The sequence below is a fragment of the Pristis pectinata genome, chromosome 24 (genome assembly GCF_009764475.1).
Source record: "Pristis pectinata isolate sPriPec2 chromosome 24, sPriPec2.1.pri, whole genome shotgun sequence".
Classification (NCBI taxonomy): Eukaryota; Metazoa; Chordata; class Chondrichthyes; order Rhinopristiformes; family Pristidae; genus Pristis; species Pristis pectinata.
In genome coordinates this window covers 13,643,222-13,665,661 of record NC_067428.1, presented here as the reverse complement: position 1 = coordinate 13,665,661, position 22,440 = coordinate 13,643,222, and the positions used below count along the sequence as shown (strand labels likewise).

At 41.7% G+C, this 22,440-nt stretch overlaps 1 protein-coding gene across 1 annotated transcript in view; it reads left to right on the top strand.

Moving 5' to 3' along the window:
* Window positions 1-383: 383 nt before the first annotated feature.
* Window positions 384-22,440, top strand: part of fbn2b (fibrillin 2b) — a 178,915-nt gene continuing 156,858 nt past the window's right edge. Inside the window, 4 exon segments of the mRNA XM_052037856.1 lie at window positions 384-482; window positions 644-888; window positions 17,192-17,274; window positions 18,241-18,339. Coding sequence (XP_051893816.1) covers window positions 480-482; window positions 644-888; window positions 17,192-17,274; window positions 18,241-18,339 — 430 coding nt within the window. The 5' untranslated portion in view covers window positions 384-479.

Below are 22,440 nucleotides of genomic sequence, written 5' to 3'. Positions count from 1 at the left end.
TTTTGTTGACCACGAAAGTTATCTTTCTCCTTTGCAAAGAGTACATACATCCGAGGACGATTTTTAAAATTCAATTCTTGTTGGGAGGGTCTGAAGCGGGTTCCTTGCAAAAGGATCTTGCAGCTGAAAGGGTGTAATCGACCCTTGTTAATTTCAGAGCCGCGGAGGTTGAGGAAGGTTCCGTCTCAGGAATGTGCTGGGTTTGTCCATTCGCCTCTCGCTACTGTCGGCGAAGGACCGCCTCCTTGCCCAGTTTGGATTCGGTTTTCGCTCCCCCCCTCTCCTTCCTTCTTGCCCCCTCCTCCCTGCCTCTCCTCCTCCATGTCCTACTCAGGTTAGGATTTTATTCCCTCCCTGGCCCAGATCCCCCACCAAACAAAGAGCTCCAGGCTGACCAGGATCTCCCGACCCTGAAGGAATTCGCTGGGTATTGATTAAAAGCAGATGTTTCTCCGCTGCTCCGTTGTGCGCTCCCATTGATGGTAAACTTCTGGCTTTGTTTAAAACTCTTGTGTGCTCGGAGCTTACCCCTTCACTGCTCAGAGTCGCCTGCTGCTGTGTCAGAACTCGATGTGAGGGGAGTGGGAGTTTGAGACAACTCTAATTTTCTCTCTCTCTCTCTCTCTCTCTCTGTGTGCTCCAGCCCGGCAGGAGTGGATCGGGGGCTGAGAGTCTGCAGCGGTTTGAAGCTTTCTCCGGGAGGTTGTGTAGCATGGGGGCACGGTGGATAGCCAAGCTTGTGCTAGGATGTACGGTTCTCATCTGTCTCTCCATTGAAGAGGCGCGGACCCAACAAGACAGCGAGTTTAGAGCGGCAAGATTCACTGGAGCCGGGGACAGAGAATCACAATCGCGGGTCAGGAGACGAGGTCAAGACAACTTAAGAGGGTAAAGTTCAGTCACTTGCAAATATCCGAACAAATTACAGTCAAATATCTAATCGATATGAGGTCCACAGCTTATTTCATCCTAAATGTGACCCCCCACTCACAGCAGCGAATCAGCGTTCTCAAATATTATATTTAATATAAAACTTAATTATTTGCATAAAACAAATGCTACTCAGCAACTTTGCTTAGCATCTGGAGTTTGAACTCTCTTTGAAATGACCCCGTCTAATAAGGGGAAATTTGGAAGGATTCGTTGTGTAATTTGTAATTCTCTCCACTGTTTGGCCTCTATCCACAGTCAGTTACACCCAAACCCGACCCCCACTCGCTCCTGTTTGCTTCAAGCGTTGTGCTTTTGTGTTGGGAATGCAGTCGAAAGTGGGAGCCAGCGGTTGGCTTGCAGCGAGCGGATGGATGGGGCAAGGGGGCGCCAAGTGTTTAACGGGAGGGCGACAGAAATACAGATGAGGGGGAGGATTTGAATCCGTGCAGGGCTGAGTTTATGGGCTTGCTCTTGAAAGATGTCCACTTCTTTTGTCTTGGTTGGAATGTGACTTGGGGAGTGGGGGTGGGGGGCTGAGGTGATCTTTAGAGAGTTGTGGTCTGGGAGAACTCTCAAGCTTTTGAAAGGTTTTAGGGCCCGCTTGTAGCATCTGTATTTAAAAGAACATGCATTTGAACTTCATAATATATGTGTCAATTTGCTTCCATGTACTTAACAGCCTTTCTAAACCCAGAGACTCAAATAGTAAGACAGCACATGAAATGTGCCAGAATGCCCCACTGGAAATTCATTCAAACCCTAGGAGAAGGGGGAGGGGCAGATGGTTAATTGTGACTGAATAAGTCAAATTCCATTTTGTATTACATGGTATTTTAGGGTTTTTATCATTGTTTTTGAATCACTTTCTGTGGTTTAATCACTTTAACCATGAAAACCACTGATGTGGTTTATCAAGGCACAGGTCTAATTGATGAATATCCTGTAAGACCAGTACAAATGAGTGAGGTTTTAAACTGCAGAGATGCAATGACATAAGCTGACTGAAAGTAGAGTTAAATGGGGTCTGAGCAAGGCCAAGGAAGTGAAAGTGATTAGATACCACTGGTAATGTTAGTTTGTATTGAGTTTATTGTCAAAGAAACAGTCAATTTAAATTGAGCCTGAAGCTAATTTTTCTTATCTGTTGTTATGGATTTTATGTAAATCACAGAGTTACATAATTACTCAGAAAATATGTAGGACTTGAATTAACATGTGATGATTTCACAGAAATCGGCATCTTTTAAGTTGGCTGCATAACTGTCTTTTACATTGAAGGATGGAGACATTATGTTTTTAGCTATTATTGGCAGACTGGAGAGGCTGCAAAGCTAGACTGTGACGGAACAATGAGCATGGTGTATTGCTAGTGGCCAGCCTGCTGTGGCTTTTCAAGTTGATTTTCCATGAACATTTTGTAATTCAGTTACAATGAACTTTAAGTGTCAGTTGAGTTGAAACTCATATGTCACTGAGACCTTCAATTCAGATTAAAGCTCCATTCATTCTTCTGCTGAATGGTTGAACCAAGGGTCCTTTTGAATGCTACACGTGCAGAGTATAATTTACAATCTGATGCAAGAGTAAAGCTGTTCCATTGTAACAGAAGTGAGAGTCTCCTAAAATCATAACTTTTCATTGAGTTTCAAAAGTTTAGAACGTTTTACATTTTTTTAACAATAACCTACAGTGCATTCATAACTAACTCAAAAGCATCGTCACATATTTGGTGAAACCTGAAGACTATGCTTTGTTTCTGTGGAAGTTTGTCAGTTTTTTTTACACACAGTAATTACCACTAGGAGGTGAGACTGGGATTGGCATGTAGATCTTCAGTGTCTACATTTGATTTCTCCTGAGAGAATTCATGAATTAAAACATTAATTGTATTTATATATTTGGTATGTTTACTAACGTTTCTTAACGTTACAAATCTGTACAATGCAACTAATGGGTTGATATGAAGCCTTCAGACATTTGGGATAGCTGTTTCATCCTTGATATTTAAAACATAGCTATTGCAAAAATGACTAAATATTTAAAAATTCCAGCATGTTTAAATGAATAATTGATGATAGTGATAATAGTCCACAGTAATAGTGAACGTGCTAGTTATTTAATCTGTTAAAGGAAAACCTTATTAATGTCTATAGTTTGACGATTCTCAGGCATCATGTCTTGCTTTCTTTGAATAATTCTTCCAGTTTTCCTTCCAATAAAAATTTTCTTTGGATTTAATAAGTAAGGTGTGACTTAAAAATGAGCTGTTGCAGTTCAGTCACGCCCTGTGTGAATGCATTATTGTAATTGTATTACAGTAGTGAATGTGTTTAAAAGTCAGCCTCCTCTTGAAATATCAATTAACCCAAGTTAAGAGACCAACTTTTTCCTGATGTTACACTATAATTCTTTTAATAACTTTGCAAAGTGCTAACTTATTTTGTTTTGAGGGACACAGCACTTTGTATACAAATTAAATCCAGAGTGCACTTACGCTGGACCAAAAACTCTGAACCTTATTTGTATTGACTGATTTCTGTCCAATTCTGATCCAAATTTCCTGGTCTGGAGAAAGTTCTATGCATTCAAAGTTTATACACTCGTGTGGAAATCTACTCCATCTGACCCCACTCAGGCATATTTAAAGTCTGGTCTAAAGCACAATGGTGCTATATTCTATGCACTCTTTAACATAAAGGGTGAGGAACTGTCATCTGCAGAGGGGTCTACCAGTGGATCTGCTCTGCTTGGGTCTGAATCTGACTCCAAACTTGTACTGTAGTATTTGCAATGAAAACACAAGTAGATGGACTTTGAAGATACTTCATGGTTCAAAGGCATTAGCAATGAAATATAGTTGCAAGAAACTTGGATAGAGTTTAGTACATCTCAAAATTATTATTTGTTGCCCATTTAGGTAATAATTCATTGATAATGGGAGTTAGTAAAGATGGGGTCTAATAAATTGGAAGAAATTCAATGCTTTAAGCTTTCTCTTTAGCCAACAGGGATGATGGAAACCCAGAATAGAAACAGAAATTTCTAGAAATACCCAGAAGGCAGACAACATTGGTAGAGAGAAACGGTTAATATTTTTCAGTTGATGACCCTTCAATGAGAACTGGAAATAGGTAGAACTAAAACAAGTTTAAGGTGCAGAGAAAGAAGGGGTAGGGGAGGAGGAAAAAAAGGGAATTTCTATGGAGGGTGGAAGGCAGGAGAAGTTAAATGACAAAAATGGGATGCTGCAAGGTGAAAGATGGTGGAAGAGGTGTAAATACAGAATAATTATTTGAAACCACCAGAAGGAATGTGGAATAAATAATGGAAATCTAAAATCAAAAAGTCAGGAACGCTGATTATCTGAAATAGCTGAACTCATTGAATCCAGAAGACTCTAGCGCGCCAAGTGGGAAGGCTAATGATGCTCTAAGTTCACATTGAGCTCCACTGGAACAGTGTAAGAGACCAAAGACAGAGGGCAGAGATAAGAGAATAGGCAACAGGAAACTCAGGGTCACGCTTGTGGACTGAATGGTGGTGTTCCACAAAGCAGTCCCCAATCTGTATTTGGTCTTTGTGATGTACAGGCAACCATATTTTGTGCAGCAAAAACAGCATATTAAATACAAGGAAGCAGAAGTAAATCACTGCTTGATGTGGAAAGTGTATTTGGATCTCTGAATGATGGGAGGATGGAGGTAAAAGCATAGGTGTTGCATCTCCTGTAGTTGCATGGGAAGATGCAATGAGAAGGAGGGATGGTGGAGATGATGGAGGTAATGGTTTCCTTGAAGTGCTAAAAGGGAAGGAGAAAAGAAAGCGTGTCTGGTTCACAAGATCACAAGACAAGGGAGCAGAAGCAGGCCATTCGGCCCATCGAGTCTGCTCCAAGGAAAAGGGAAAAAGAAATGGGGTGGGGAAAAAAAACTATTCTAATCCCATTTTCCAGCCTTATCCCCATATCCCTTGATACCCTGACTATTTAGATATCTGTCTATCTCCTCCTTGAACACCCCCACTGATCTGGCCTCCACTGCTGTGCGTGGCAAGGAGTTCCACAATTTCACCACCCTCTGGGTAAAGAAATTTCTCCTCATCTCTGTCTTGAAACTGTACCCTCTAATTCTAAGATTGTGCCCTCTGGTCCTGGACTCGCCCACCAAGGGAAACAGCCTAGCCACATCTACTCTATCCTTACCTGTCAACATTTTAAATGTCGCTACGAGGTCCCCTCTCATCCTTCTGTACTCCAGTGAGTACAGTCCAAGAGCCGACAAACGCTCATCATACTTAAACCCTTTCATTCCCGGAATCATTCTCGTAAATCTCCTCTGAACCCTCTCCAACGTCAGCACATCCTTCCTAAGATGTGGGGCCCAAAACTGCGCACAGTATTCCAAATGAGGCCTCACTAGTGCCCCGTAGAGCCTCATCAACACTTCCTTACTTTTATACGCTATACCTCTCGAGATGAATGCCAACATAGCATTCGCTTTCTTAACCACCGATCCAACCTGGTGGTTAACTTTTAAGGTATCCTGTACGAGTACCCCCAAGTCCCTTTGTACTACCGTACTATCAATCTTCTCTCCTTCTAGATAATAATCTACCCGCTTATTTCTGCTTCCAAAGTGTACAACTGCACATTTCTCAACATTGAATCTCATCTGCCATTTCCTTGCCCATTCTCCTAAACTGTCTAGGTCCCTCTGCATCCTTTCTATTTCCTCTATGCTCCCTACTCCTCCACTTATCTTGGTGTCATCCGCAAACTTAGCCACACAACCATTGCATTGCATTGGAACTGTTGGAAATTATAGAGGATAATCCTTTGAATGAGCAGGTTCAGAGTGCAAAGTAAAGATGAGGAAGTTAGAAACATCGAAACGTAGAAAATAGGAGCAGGGGTAGGTCATTCTGTTTCTTGATCCTGCTCCACCATTCAGTGTGATCAGGCTGATCATCCAAATTCAGTACCATGTTCCCACCTTCTCCCTGTATCCCCTTTGGCTTTAAGAAATATCTGTACATCCTCCCTGATTATGTTTGGCCTCCACTGCCATCTGTGGTAAAGAATTTCACGGGTTCCCCAACCTTTGGGTGAAGAAATTTCTCCAATCTTGGTTCTAAACTGCATACGCCATATTCTGAGGCGGTGATCTTTAGTTCTGAGCTCACTACCCATGGTGAACATCCTTGTATCTAATTTGTTCAATCCTGTAATAAATTTATAGGTTTCTGAGATTCTCTTTCATCCTTCCAGTAAATATAGCCTCACCTATTCATTGTCTTCCTGTATGTCAATCCTGCCATTTCAGGAATCAAGTCTAATAAATTTGACCCCACCTTTGTGTCATCTGCAGACCTGAGCGTTGTTGAATTCAGTTCCCTCCTCCAAATCATTCACACATAAATTGTGAATTGCTGGGGCATAAGCTGAGATCCATGTAGCAACTTGCTAGTCAGTGCCTGCCACCTGGAAAAAGACCCTGCTCTTGTTTCCTACTCTTATCTCCTGACTGTCAACCAATTCTCAATCCCATTGCTTTAATTTTGCACACTAATCTCTTAGGTGGGACCTTATCAAAAACCTTCTGAAAGTCCAAGTATATCATACTCATTGGTTCTCCCTTATCCTACTAGTTACATCCTTGGAAAAACTCCTGTAAATTAATTAAGCATCGTCTTTTATAAACCAATGTTAACTTTAATCCCTTTAATACTTTCCAAGTGATTCTGTCATCTATTACAGTATTATAGATTCCAGCAGTTTCCCTACTACTGACATTAAACATACTGATCTGTAATTTCCCAGTTTTTTTCTTCCTCTTTTGAATAGTGGGATTACATTTGCCAGCCTTCTGTAGGAACTGCTCCAGAGATGAAAGAATTTTGGAAGTTGACCACCAATGCAACTACTGTTTCCAGGGCCATTTCCTTTAGTACTCTGGGACATAGATTATCATGCCCTGGGGATTTGTCAGCCTTTAGCCCCATTAATTTTTCTAGCACTACTTCTTTTCTATTACTGATCTCCTTTAATTTTTCCCTCTCTCTGAAACTTTGGTTTCCCAACATAACTGAGAGGTTATTTGTATTCTCCTTTGTAAAGACAAAATCAAAGTATTTGTTTAATTGTTCTGCCATTTCTTTATTTCCAATCATAACTTCTGACTGTAGGGGAGATGCATTTCTTTTCACTAAGCTTTTTGTTTCACATTTTAAAGCTTTTACAGGAATTTTATTCTCATTATCTTCCTCACTTTAATCTTTTTGTTCTTTACTAAATTCTAAACTGCTTCTTATCCTCAGGCCTGCTGCCTTTGCTGGTAATATTATATGCCTTCCCTTTGGATTGAATACTATCCAGAGGAAGTGGCACAGGCAGGTACAGTTGCAACATTTAAAAGGCATTTGGGCAGTTACATGGATAGGAAAAGAGGAGAGGGATATGAGCCTATTGTGAGTAAATGGGATTAGCGTGGATAGGCAGTGCAGTCGGCATGGACAAGTTGGGCCAAAGGGCCCATTTTTGTGCTGTACAACTCTTTGACTCTCTCTATCCATAATTTCATTTTAAATCAGGGTCGAACCTTCTTTCCTGATATTATTTTTATGCTTGACAGGAATGAATAATTGTTGTAAATCATTTGTCTTTAAATACTACCATTGCTTCTCCGCAGTCAATCCATTCATAAAGTTCCCCAATCTTTCATAGCCAATTCGCTTCTCATAATTTCTGTTGTTCAGATTCAGGGCCCAGATTTCTGATTCTGTTGCTTCTCTATCATGGTATGGTTGTGCTTTCCTAAAGGACCAAACACAGGAAAATTGTGAACTGTTCCTTTCTCAATACCCAGTCTAGAGCAGTTCATTCTCCATTCAGTTCCTCAACATTTTGGTCTTAAAAAAATATCATTTATATATACACCAGGAATTCTTCCTTTTACAGGATTATTGCTAATTTGGATTCTATAATCTATATGTGAAATAAAGTTACCCATGATTGCTGTTGAGTCTTGCTTGCATGTGTTTCTAATTTATTATTTAATTCCATCCCCTACATGACTACTGCTGTTTGGGTGGGTGGGGGGGCCATTAGACAACACCCACCAATATTTTCTGCCACTGATGTTTCTTAGATCCGTCCATTCAGATTCCACTTCATCACTTTCTGGGCCAATGCCCATCTTAAACATCACATTGATTTCCTCTAACAACAACATCATCCTATATTCTTTCTCTTTTTGCCTTTCTTCTTAAATATCAAATATCTTTGGATGTTCAGTTCCAATCCTTGGTCACCCTGTAGCCATGTCTCAGTAATAGCATTAGTATTATAATTTTTCTCTACTTGTGTGTTAATTCATGTACCTCATTGCTAATGTTCTGCACAATAAAGACAATGCCTTTAGACCTGTCTCTTTTAACATAATTAGCTCTTTAAGCTTATTTTTCGCATTGACCCAATCTTATTTTCTCTACCTTCCACTTTTGTTTTTCTGTCATTCATTTCTCTCTTCCTTTTGCCCATCGCATGCTTCTATGCTGAAGTTGCCCAACCCCTGCCATTCTAGTTTAAATCCTCCCAGATTGAACTAATAAACACCTCCCTGAGGATGTTAGTCCCAGTCGTGCCCAGGTGTAACCTGTCCTATTTGTTCTGGTCTCGCCTTCCCCAGAACTGGTCCCAGGAATCTGAACCCCTCCTGCAATGTGAAGATAAGATCTCTATCCTATTTTTCCTCAGGCAATTTGTTCAGGGTAGAATTTCCCTGCCTTCAAAAATTCTTGGAACAGGTGAAATGCTGACCTGGAGGGAGACATTAATGTTGCTGCTATCATAACTACTCTTCCTTTGAGCTGCTCACCACTCCAAAAGCATCACCAGGAGTTAACTCCACTCTTTTGGCTGTGAGCAATGTGTGATAGTGCTTGGAAAGTAGGAGCAAGAAAGCAAAAAGACCAATGTTACTGCTTCTGATCACCATCCACTACTGGAATGTGCATGTGTGTAAAGCAGCCATCAGAAGCCATGGTTAAGATTAACTGTAATGTGTCTCAGTCAAATATTTTTAACACTCCTGTATACAATGAACTGGTGGTAGTCCAAGAGCTATGGTTTAAGGAGAGTGGAGAATTAAAATAAAATCTGCTATATGGGAAAGCTATGTTGTTGCAAATTTCTTCCACCAAAATGCAAGAAAATAAATGCCTTTAGTTATGTTTTGATGTATTATTACCATAATAGAAGAAAGTAGGTCTAGGTACAAAATCCATTCAACCTTGTGATCCACTTCCTCTGCGGTCCATCCTAATTTACTCTTCCATGGACTCTACCTTCATCTTCCTCCTGTGGGACCTCTGCCCAAAGCCAATGTACTATGTTGCATATTACTAATTTAGAACTGAGGAAAAATTTTGTACAATTATTCTCCAACTCTCAACATAATCCTGAATGTGTGCCTATCTTCACCTCTTCGCTCACACTGCTCAGAACAAAGTGGCCAACCTGAGTTCCATCCACTAACACCAACAAGATGAGGTAGATTAACTTTTTGTCTGATTCCCATGTCTGTAGTCAGAGGCTGGATAAGCAGCAGGTTTAATATGTTGGAGTAGGAATTATGTCTGGGTTTGCTCAGTTTAACCAGAATAAATTCAAGCCATTTTAATTTCTTGTTTTAATTAAAATTTTAACCATCTGGAATTGGGCAGAATTTGAGAGGAAATTTGGGTTATTGGAGGCCAGCATTTACAGCCCATTACCTCTTTTAGGTATATAACATGATGCTCACATATGTTAGGCTGAAGTGTTGAATGTGACCTGGGTATATATTGTTTGATTTGCAGCATAGTTATTGCCATCATTCTGTGTAGTTGGAGTAGTAACTCCAGCTTTAAAATACCATGTACGCTTAAACCAGATGTTGCTTGTGTTTACCATCTGCAGCTGAAAATTTTCTCTCATTTTGAGGAAAATTGTTGCCATTTTGTTGTACAACAGGTATGATTTTTCAATTGAATACTTCTACAGGAAATGGAAACAAAATTTTAAACTATGATTAGCTTCATAAAGTGTTTTTGGTGCAACTGGAAATCTTTCTGATTGTGAATCCTCTGAGGCCAATTGTATTTAACGTTGCTGCACTGAGGTTTCTTGTAGAAGGAAAATAGTATTGAAAAGGAGAAGAATGATATAAAAAGGATTGGGAGAGGTAAATAACACTACTTCAAAATGGATATTTTTTAGGTAGGGAGAGGATAAAAGGGTGTAAGATTTACAGTGGATGTATGTAAATGCATGAAGTGTATTAAGCACGGTTGAACTGCAGATGCAATACAGTAGTGAGATAAAGGAGTTTCTGAAATGTTCAGGAGAACTTTCTTTGGTATGTTTCTGGTCCAAGGAAAAAGGCAGCAATGCTGGACATAGTTCTGGGAAATGAGCCAGGCCAAATGGAATAAATATCAATGGGGGAACATTTAGGAAACAGCAATCAAATGATGAAAAAGTTTGTAAAAGCCATAGGTTCAAGGTACAAGTAGTTAATTGGAGATGAGCCAGTTTCAAAGTGATGAGAACAGACCTGATTCTGGTTAAAAGGAATCAAAAGTTTGGCAGGCAAAATCATAATTGAACAATGTGATGCTTTAAGGTGGATAAGTTTCAGCTTCAGACTGAATACTTATGAGGAGACTGGTAGAGAAATTAAAGTTTGAGCTCTGTGGCTGACAAAAAAGATAGAAGGTAGAACAGACTGGGGGTGGGGGTAAGCATATAACAGATGCCAGGCTGTCAGCATAAGTGAGAGCCAGGCTTGATAGCTCAATGTTTAGAGGGGATGAGAAAGGAAATAATAGAGGGGAAAAAAAGCATATGAGAAAAGACTTACAGCATACATAAAAGAGAATCCAATAATATTTAATGAGTATGTGAACAGAAAAAGAACTGACAGAGGAGAGGCAGGGTTGATCATAAATCGAAAATGAAGTGTATTCCTGGAGGCAGAGGGGAGGGCTGAAACACTAAATGAGTTCTTCACATCAGTCTCATCCAAGCAAGAAGGTGCTGCTGGAATCTCAGTAGAGCAAGATCTTGTTGAGGTTTTGGCTTGGCTAAAAACTAATAACGAAGATACCAGAAAGATTAACTGTCTGATGAGAAGCATTATAATGTGCTGGGGGAAGTAAAGGAGGAAATTGCAGAGGCACTGGCCATAATCTTCCAAACATCTATCGATTCAGGGTAGAGCCTGGGGACTGAAAGATTGTAACACCTCGTGTTCAGAAAAGTGTCAGGAAAGACCCAGTAACTATAGACTAGTCAGTTTCACCTCAGTAACAAGGAAAGTTCTAGAAACAATAATCGGGGACAGAGGCAGCAACCACTCGGATGTGTGGATTAATTGGAAAAAATCAGCATGGATTTGTTAAAGGCAAACCATGTCAAATTAACTTGATAGAGCTTTTTGATGAGGTAACAGAGGATTGATGAGGAAAATGCAGTTGAGATGGTGTATATTGACATTCGGAAGGTGTTTGATGAAGTGCTGCTTCGTAAGCTTGTCATCAAGATTGAAGGTCATGGATCAAAAGATTCAGCAATATGGATAGAAAATTTCCTAAGTAATAGGAAACAGTGTAATAGTTGTTTGTGGAACTGGAGGGAATTAGAGTGTAGTTCCTTAAGGTGGGTACTGGGACCACTGCTTTTCTTAATATATATTAACACCTTAGATTTGAGTGTGCTAGGCACAATTTCCAAATTTACGGGTGACACAAAACCTGGAGGTACAGTGAATTGTGAGGGGGGTAGGAATTGCCTCTAAGAATTCTCTGTTGCAGTGGGTGAGTAGGTGGCAGATGCAATTTAATACTGAGAAATGTCATGTGTTACACTTGGGAGGAAGAATGAGAAGAGGCAATATAAACTATAGGCACAATTCTAAAATGAGTACCAGAACAGAGGTCTGCGATTACATGTGCATTGAAAGTTGCAGTGCAGTTTGAAAGTGGTTAAGGAAGGACACAATAACCTGGGCTTTATAAATGGAGGCATTGGAGTATAAGAGCAAGGAAGTCATGATGAACTTTTATAGAACCTTTATAAAATTCTGACTAGTCTATGTGGAATTTTGTGTCCATATCTGGGTGCCATCTGGGAAAGAAGAACAAGCTTTTGAAAGGTAACAGAGGATTGATGAGAAGAGCAGCACAGTGGTGTAGCCAGTCAAGCTGCTGCATCACAGCTCCAGTGACCTGGGTCAATCTTGATCTCTGGTGCTGCTGTCTGTGTGGAGTTTGTGCTTCTCCCTATGACCGTGTGGGTTTTCTCCGGGTGCTCCAGTTTCGTCCCATGTCAGAGACGTGTGCATTGGTAGGCTAATTGGCAACTAAGTTTTCCCTATTGTGTGGATGATAGAAATGTGGGAATGTTTTGGAGAATAAAATGGGATTAGTGGAGGATTACTGTAAATAGATGCTTGATGGTCGACACGGACACAGTGGGCCAAAGGGCCTGTTTCCATGCAATGACTCTGAGATGTACTGAGATGATGCCAAGAGGAGGGACTTTAGTGACATGGATAGATTGGAGAAGCTGAGGTTGTTCTCTTGGACCAGAAATTATTGAGAAGACCCTGCATTAGGACTGTGAGTGGAGAGGGAAGATAGCCCGGGTCTCAACTGAAGCACTGACATTTTCTTTCCCCCCCCCCCAAACAGATGGAAATAACTGAGTTCCTCCAGCAGGATGTTTTTTGCTCCAGATTCCAGCATCTGGAAGGGAAGGTGGGACAAGAACTAGAAGTCACAGTCTCAGGACACAGTGTAAGACATTTAGGACTGAGATGAGGTGAAATTGCTTTATTCAGATGGTGGTGAACTTGTGGATTTATCTACCATAGAAGATGGAGGCCAAGTCACTGAATATATTTAAGATGAAGATAGATTTCTTGATACAAAAGGTATCAGGGGATTTGGGGAGAGAGTGGGAATATGGTAGTGAGATGGAGTATTAGACCTGATTTTTGTTGTATGGCAGAGCAGGTTTCAGGGACCAAAAGGCCTACTCCTGTTTCTATTTTTCTTGTTGTTCTAAAAAACCAAGGTGACTTGAGGAGAAGCTCTTTTAAGCAGTGAGTATTTAGGGTCTGGAATTCACTGCCAGGCTAGTTGTGGGGGGTAGATTTAGTTATAATATTTAAGAAACAACTGCATAAGTATCTGAAAGGAAAGAATTTGCAGGGAAGTGAGAAGCAGGAGTACGAATGGGACTAGTCAAAATGTTCTTAAATAGAGCCAGTACAGACTTGATGGACCAAATAGCCTATATACATAGAACTGGTATGGATGTGAAGGGCCTAATAGTTTCAGTGCATGAACCCAGTATTTCCTCAATGGGCCAAATAGCCTTAGTCTGCATTGCAACCATTCCTGATGTGTAAAAGCAATGAAGCCATTTGCGAATCTATCCAGGTTAGGATGGGATCCCGAGTTCCTGGTCTTGACTGCAACTGAGGAGGCAGAAGTGGGTGGGAAGCTAAGCTAAACATGGATTAAGAATGACAAATCAAGCAGGATTCCTGGTCCAGAACACACCTATTTGTGGCTATTGGGTGAGTGGTTGTTTGTGCTTAGCTATGGAATCCTTGCCTGCAGTTGAGTTCTTCATACTGTAATCTACTTTCCAAGTTTATATCTGAAAGATACCAGGAAGTTGGGGCTGGGGTTAAGAGTGGTTGGATTCAAAAATGTCTAATGCTTCTCTCCATAGAACTACTGATCAGAAAGTGCCCTCACTTGGGTCACTGTAGACCAGCCAGAGTCCTCATTCGGGACACTGTAGACCAGCTCCAGGGGCACCTCAGCCAACCAGAGTCCTCACCTGGGCCATTGTAGCACAGCCAGAAACTTTAGCTGGGCCACTGATCTAGCCTAAAGTTTCCATGATGTACTGCCCACCTCCCGGTCTCAATTTCCTAGCATACGCATGTACTCACTAACATAAATATGAGCTAGAAGCAGGGATAGGTCAATTGCCCCGAAGCTTGTTCTGTATTCAATAAGATCATAGCTCATCTGATTGTAACCTCAATGTCACATCCCTGTCTAACCTCTACCCACCACCCCCGCCCACCTCCCTCCCACCCCCCCCCCCCCCCCCCCCCCCCCCCGGTTACCTTTCACCCACTTGCTTATCTGGAGGAATCTGTGTATCTCTGCCTAAACACATTAAAAGACTCTGATTCCACTACCCTGTGAGGAAGAGGATCACAAATGAGTAATGACTCTGTAAAAGAACAATTTTCTTACACCTTTGTCTTAAATGGGCAATCCCTTACTTTTAAATGGTGACTGCTAATTTTAGATTCTCCAACAACAGGAAACATCCTCTTCACATCTAGCCTGTCAAGACCCCTCAGGATCTTCTGTTACTCCCCACTCTTCTAAATTCCAGCAGATAAAAGCTGAGCCTGTTCCAATCTTCCCTCTTTAAGGTGACCTATACTTAGGTATTAGTCCAGTAAACTTTCTCTGTACTTCCTAACAGTACTGCTAACACAGTGTGACCTGAAGCACTTGGAGAGCTGCAGTTTATAAATGCATATGTTCCTGAAAATGTAGCCCAGACTATTCTTTAGCATTTGTCTTGACAAGAAAATGATTCAGACATTCTTTTGTACAGTGAAACTATGCTTTTGAATTTTAAACACAATTGGTAGAGGCTGGCTTTGGCATTATTTTGAGGGTACACAATCTTACTTGGGCAAGTGTCATAATGAATCAGGCCCTCCGATCCTCAAGATCTTCTTCCAAACTGGGAGATTATGTCATTGAGTCTGATCCCAAAGGCAATGCATGCATTTTCAAGCAGTGTTACTAAATGGTGATCAGGAACAAAGCCGAGGTTAATGAATGCCCTCCCTAATTCAGAGCTCTGTGGCTAATGTAATCACCAACACTCTGCCTGGGAATTTGATATCGGCATTCATATTTCAATGACACTCTTCATGTTTCTGTTCCTCAGATTTAGAGTCATGGAAAGACTCAGAGTCTGAGTCAAGATGGGGTCAATCCTTGCCTTTCAATGGATTAATAAAACCTCAAAACTACCCACAAGAGTTTCTGCAAAACAAAGCCCAAGAGCATGGGCAGTAAAACAAGGAATAACCCAATTTAATATGCCACTTGTGAAGACATTGAAATGAAAATTAACCCAGGGTTTACAGAGTCAAAGCCCAGATATATCAACATTTTAAATATTTTAAACAATGTTGGAACTGAATCCCAAACTGGGTTTGACAATGGTTCCACAAGAGACCTCGGATACTGGAATTTGGAGCAAAAAAAAATGAACTGATAGAAGAACTCAGTGGGTCAAGTAGCATCCGTGGAGGCAAAGGGATGATTGACATATTCTCTTGCATTGGTCAACATACCTTTGCCTCCACTGGTTCTCGACCTGCTGAGTTCTTCCAGCAGTTCATTTTTGCTTGATAATGGTTTATTTGGTTGTCAATATCTATGAACTCCTGCTGATATCAGTTTATTTTATAAAAAGTAATGGGTTATTAATCTAATTTAGAATGACTTTAGAAATGACAAAGGCAGGGCACCAATTTCTGCTGTCTTTCCTGATCCTACTTTACCTTCATTTTCTGTGTGTGAACCAATGATTATATAAACTGATTTTATGTTTCATGATACAATCAGTTTATTTTGGCAAATCCTAACTGACCATTGGCTTGTAATTTGAGTTGCTGCAGTGCCAATTGTTTTTAGGCCTGTAGTTTTGCAATTCTTTTCCTAAACCTCACCACCTGTTCTACCTCTTTCCTCTCCACTAAAGACATTCTTAAAACCTACAACTTTAACCAAGCTTTAGGTCTTCTGTCTGAGTATCTTCCTATGTAACTTACAGTGCTGCTAAGATGCTCTGTGGAACATTTTGCCACATTATAGATGCTACAGAAATTGAGGTTGTTCTGGTTACTGCTGTTTCAAATTTTCCAATTCCAACTTGCATCAAGTACAAATCTGGTCAATTGCATTTCCAATGCAGTCAGATTAACTTGCTGATGTTTCTTCGTTAAATCACCTGGGTCATTCCAACATCATTAACTGCTACCATATTGTTTTATTCTCATAAAATTATGTAATGTTGATACTTGGTTGAAATGACTTGTGATAATTCAGTATTTATCCTGTTTACTCAAGCCGGGTAAGTAGTGTGGACAGCTGAGCTTTGATTGCCAAATGAAAGGCTGATTCAGCTGTGCACCCTGATGCTCGCTGAACCTTGGACTCCTTATGACCCATCAAATTACCTGGTATTGCTGATGTTTTAGGAATGTTCTTCATTCTATTAACAAGATGCTTCTACCAGCAGGAGAGTGAACTAGCCAGGGGGTGGGGGGAGGTGAGATGATGGCGTTCAGTGCATTCCAGATCAATCTCACATGACTACAGTGCTAATGTGATTGGGTCTCCAATAAGGTAACATTTCAATTTTACCTTCTGCCTGAGGAGGGAAATCTGACTAGTGAGAGCCGCAAAATTTTATTTTAATGTTAACAGATGCATTTAAGTGTCAGGCAGGTGAGGCAACAGTAATACACCTATTAACAATGAGAGCGATTGGTACCATTCACAAATGCCAAGTGGTTAAGTTACCTCATTCAAACACTAAAGTGTTGGAAAAAGAGGTCGGTGCTGATGAACTGCCCAGGGCACTTCCTACTGTACAGGGAAAGGAATGGGATTGAATTGAATGTGGACATGACTATATCTTCTGGAGATAGGTTGCATGTGTACTTAGAGATCAAACCAAAAGTTACCTTGTTTATGGGGTTATTGTATTTGTTCCTGAAGTGAATTTAAAGCATGTTGTTCCATTGCACACTTAACATTTCCTGTAGTTGCTTATTACAAGCAGTATTTCACATCTTTCTCTAAAAACTGAAGATGAAACTTTCAAGAGGGATGAGTAAAATAAAGCTGTATTTGAAACTACATGGATAAAGCTACCCCTTCCCTTTACAAATATGGCATATTTGTAAAGGGAAGTTAAATGTTGGTACACAGTGTAAACAAGTAGCATCAATACAGACAGTGACAGGAAGGAGTCAAGCTGTAGCTCTGTCCCAGTCTCCATCCTACCATAACAAACAACTACATAGGAGTACAAGTATTACAGGGTATAGTGGGATCAGAGGAGCCCATGTAACCTTTGTCTTTGCTTTCCTTTCAGGCCTAATGTGTGTGGATCTCGATTTCATTCTTATTGTTGTCCTGGATGGAAAACATTGCCTGGTGGTAACCAATGTATTGTGCGTAAGTACTGCCAACTCTATCCACAGGAAAATAGGGAGCCTCTTTAGTTTATGCTCTTTCCCTTTATTGTTGCTAACTCGCATTCTATCATTAATTCATTGCTGTAAAGGAGACCTCTTAATGTTGCACTTAACTTTGGCCTCCTGATGAAGTACTCAGTTCTGTATTTTCTGTAATGTTCCAAAGATAGCCCATCAATTTTCAAGTTGTATTAGGTTTGCACAAGTGCATACATCAGCCTCAAGACCAGTCTGTCAAGATTGCCAACTTCTAGCATTGCCTTTGACACTCCTGTACAATGCCCCAGCTGTGAGGACAACCCCATTGCCTCCAGATCCAAAGACTTCTGAGGCCAGCCAGTGTTTCAAATACATTTTTGGCTAGAGTTTCTCATAATACAAATATTCCCATCATTAATTTCTCAAATTTAGGGATTTTAACTATTTCTTTTTTCTTCCCTCTAGCTCTGTTCTTGCACTCCACCATTTAAATTTGTTCTCTTGCTTATCCAACTGACTGAATCTCCTCTTCCTCCCATTCATAACTTGCATTGGCTGAAACAGTCCAATAAACCATGAGTATTTCCAGCCAGTGAAAAGATCAAAGGTGGACAACTACCTTGTAGCAGGGCCACACACAGCAAGTCACTCTTTGATAATAAAACAAAATTGTGTCAAACCAGAATATGTGGCACTAATCATGTGACAGCTTGGTTTCACTTAGAGTGTAACAGCATGATGTCACTGTGAACAGAACACCATAATGTCAGTGTAAATGTAACTTCAGTATCTATTTAACTATTAACTCTCTACAGATGTAACATCACTAAGTGTGAGAGTTACTATAAATGGAAAAAATATGGCTTTAGCTGAGTTAAAGGTGGCCAAACAACAGCCGATTATATCTTTGATTGTTTTGCACCATGCTGGCACTTTCTGAAGTGTTTTTCCTTTTGCCTTTGTCCAGCCATTTGTCGCAACACTTGTGGTGACGGTTTCTGCTCCAGACCAAACATGTGCACTTGCTCCAATGGGCAGCTCTCCCCAGGTTGTGGATCTGGCTCTGGTAAGTGACATTTTGTTGACTACAGATAATGCGACAATATAGAGACACCAACACCCTTCATTTAATCAAATTAATGGCCAGATCTAGAATGAAGCTCATTCTAGACCTTCATATCAAACATCTTCAAATCAGGTACAGTACAAGTTAGTTGCAGGAAAAATAACTTGCTATATTACCTCAATGGGCTTTCCCAGCTTGTACAAAAAGAATAGATGCAGAGTGAAGCTCCTTTCACACTGACTGTTGAAACTTACTGCATTAGGTCACTTCATCCAACAGACAGCAGAAACATGCCCTAATATCTTGAGTTCAGATTAAATCTAGTGATCAATGTCTAATCACCAGACCTAAAACAAGGATTAATAATTAACGAAGATGGCAAAATAGTCCAGGCACACACTGATGTAGAGACAGGTAGCTGATAATGGACTCTTGTCACTCCTTGCAGCTCGAATTATCAGCCTCTTTGAGATACTGCAGTCACTGGGGCATCATGCTGCCTCTGGTCGATTGGCTGTTATAATTAGCTTTTCCTGAATAAGTAAGTGTGAGCCGTGTTGGTGAAGAATATACATGGACTGAATAGCTGGGAGACTGAGACCTGAATCAATTATCTCATGCCTGTAACACACTGGGATATTCCAGCTTCATCCTCCCAGGAACTAGATCAAATTCCAGCTGTGCTCAAGGATTGTGTAGGACATCGTCGTATGATCGGCTGTCAGAGCCTGAAGTCACTGATGGTCTTTTTTTGGTAGTCACTGGTTCTCACTGGAAAATACTTCTGAATCATGTTGTGAAATTATTTCTTTTTAATCTTAGTTATGGTTAGTCCTGCTCTGACTTTACTGCATTAAAACATTTCACCTACAGGGCAAGTGATAGTCAAAGTGAGTACCACTCTCTATAATTAACCTGGTTGGGGGGGGGGGGGGGGGGGAAGAAAGTTGAGATTGGGTAAATTGGCTTCCCTCCAGATGTCTGTCTTTCCCCAGCCAACAGTAAGTCTGCCCTAAGGGACAAACCCATACATTTCATCATGTACAATGTTCACAGTGGGAGTGAGGTTGGGAGAGTGTCATACGGCACATTTAGCAGTCTAGATCTGTCCTTGTGCATTTATGTTGAACGTAATTACCACAAAGCCTGTTGTGCTTCAACAGCGAATGGCCAGTGTACTGATTTAATGATAAACTTGAGAAAATGTCAGAGAATCAGTGAAAACTAGTGTTGGCTCAGCGTCCTCTAGAGCAAGGAATGTCAAAAGGTCAGCCAGCATTCCAACAGCTGGTCATTTCAGTGTCAGCATTCTAACCTCACGCCCGGAATTCAGCTGGACCAAGGCAATCGAGAACTGAATGTTTCTGGCAGAACATAACACTGAGTATCAGTCAGCTGAATAATGGTGAGTAAGTGTTCCTTAATAGCTTTACTCTCATTATCTATTACCAATTTTCTGTTGATTTTGAGGAGGTTGCAAAGACTGCCTGGCTCAGTCAATATATTGGTTTATTATTATTGTCACGTGTATCGAGATACAGCGAAAAGCCTTTGTTTGCTTGCCATCCAGGCAGATCGTGCCCTACGTAAAGACATCGAGATAGTGAAAAGAAAACAATGTAGAATCCATCACCAACCACGTCATCTCTGGAGATCTCCCACCTATAGCCTCCAATCTCGTAGTTCCCCTACCCTGTACTACCAGTTTCTACCTTCTACACAAGATCCACAAACGTAACTGCCCCAGTAGGCCCATTATTTCTGCCTCCTCCTGCCCCACTGAACTCATGTCAGGGTATCAAGGGATATGGGGATAAGGCTGGCAAATGGGATTAGAATAGGTTTTTTTTTCTCTCTCTTTTTCCCCACCCCATTTCTTTTTCCCTTTTCCTTGGAGCAGACTCGATGGGCCGAATGGCCTGCTTCTGCTCCCTTATCTTGTGATCTTGTGATCTCAACTCCATTTTGTCCCCCTTGGTCCAGTCCCTTCCCACCTACATCCTTGACACTTCACATGCTCTCCATCACTTCAAAATCTTTCAGTTCCCCTGCCCCGACTGTCTCATTTTCACTATGAATGTACAATCCCTGTACAGTTCCATCCCCCATCAGGAAGGCCTTAAGGCTCTCCACTTCTTTCTTGACAACAGACTCAACCAGTTTCCCTCCATTGCCACCCTCCTCTGTCTGGCAGAACTGGTACTCGCCCTTGACATTTTTTTTCAGCTCCTCCCACTTTTTCCAAACTTGCATGGGCCCCAGCTATACCTGCCTTTTCATCGGCTACATGGAACAGTCCAAGTTCCAAGCTTACACTGGTATCACTCCCCAACTCTTTCTCCACTACATTGACAACTGCATTGGTGCTGCTTCCTGCACCCATGCTGAGCTTGTCAATTTCATCAACTTTGCCTCCAACATCCACCCTGCCCTCAAATTTACTTGGTTGTTCTCTGACACCTCTTTTCCCCTTACCTGATCACTTGGTCTCCATCTCCGGAGACAGATTATCCACCAACATCTTTTGCAAACCTACTGACTCCTTAGTTACCGTGACTACACCCCTTCCCACCCTGTCACTTGTAAGGATGCTATTCCTTTCTCTCAGTTCCTCCACCTCTGCCGCATCTGTTCCCACGATGAGGCTTTCCATTCCAAGACAGCTGAGATGTTCACTTTTTTTAAGTAAACGGGGTTTCCCTTCCACCACCATCAATGCAGCCCTCACCCACATCGCCTCCATTTCCCATACATCTGCCCTCACCCCATCCACCCCCCTCCTCCACACAACAGGGATAGGGTTCCCTCGTCTTCACCTACCACCCCACGAGCCTCCGCATCCAACACATCATTCTCTGCAACTTCCGCCACCTCCAATGGGATCCTACCACCAGGCACATCTTCCCCTCACCCCCTCTCTCCAAATTCCAAAGGGACCGCTCTCTCCGTGACTCCCTTGTCCACTCGTCCCTCCCTACTAATTACCCTCCTGGCACTTATCCCAGCAACTGCACAAAGTGCTACACCTGTCGCTACACCACCTCCCTCACCACCATTCAGGGCCCTAGACAGTTCTTCCAGGTGAGGCAGTGCTTCATCTGTGAATCCAAGGGTGACATTGCATTCGATCCTCCTGGTGCAGCCTCCTCTACATCGGTGAGACCCGACGTGGATTGGGTGACCGCTTCATTGAGCACCTTTGCTTCGTCGAGCATCTTCACTCCGTCCGCTGCAACAACTAGGATCTCCTGGTGGCCAGCCACTTCAATTCCACTCCCATTCCCATACTGACATGTCTATCCACAGCCTTCTCTACTGCCACTTGGAGGCCAGACACCGGTTGGAGGAACAACATCTCATATTCCGTCTTGGTAGTATCCAACTTGATGGCATCAACATCAATTTCTCTAACTTCTGGTAACCCCTTCCCTCTGTTTTCCCCTTCCCCTCTTTCCCCTCCCCTACCCTCATGACTTGCCCATCACCTCCCTCTGGTTCCCCACCTCTTTCCCTTTATTCCATAGTTTGTTGTCTTCTCCTTTTGGAGTCCTCCTTCTCTAGCCCTTAGTATCTTCCACCAATCACCTCCTAGCTTCTCACATCATTCCCTTTCAGCTTCTGTCCCCCACCTACCTACCTTCCCCACCACCGCCACCCCCCCCCCCCCAAAACCTGGACTCGCCTATCACCTGCCAGCTTGTGCTCCTCCCCCACCCCCTCACCTTTTTATTGTCTTCTGCCCTCTTTCTCTCTGGCCCTGATGAAGGGTCACGACCTGAAATGTCAACTGTTTATTTCCCTCCAATAGATGCTGCCTGACCTGAGTTCCTTCAGCATCTTGTGTGTATTGCTCCAGATTTCAGCATCAGCAGAATCTCTTGTGTCTCTGCCGAATATAGTGTTATACAGGGAAAGTGCATTGCAGGTAAACAATGAGCTAAATTGGGAGATCAAGAGTTCATCTTTAGTATATGAGAGGTCTGTTCAAGAGTTGGATTACAGTGAGATAAAAGCTGTCTTTGAGTCTTGCTTTGGAGTCAGAATGTGCCAGGTTCGGGTTCCACAGAAATCCAGGCTGACACTTCAGTTTAGTTCTGAGGA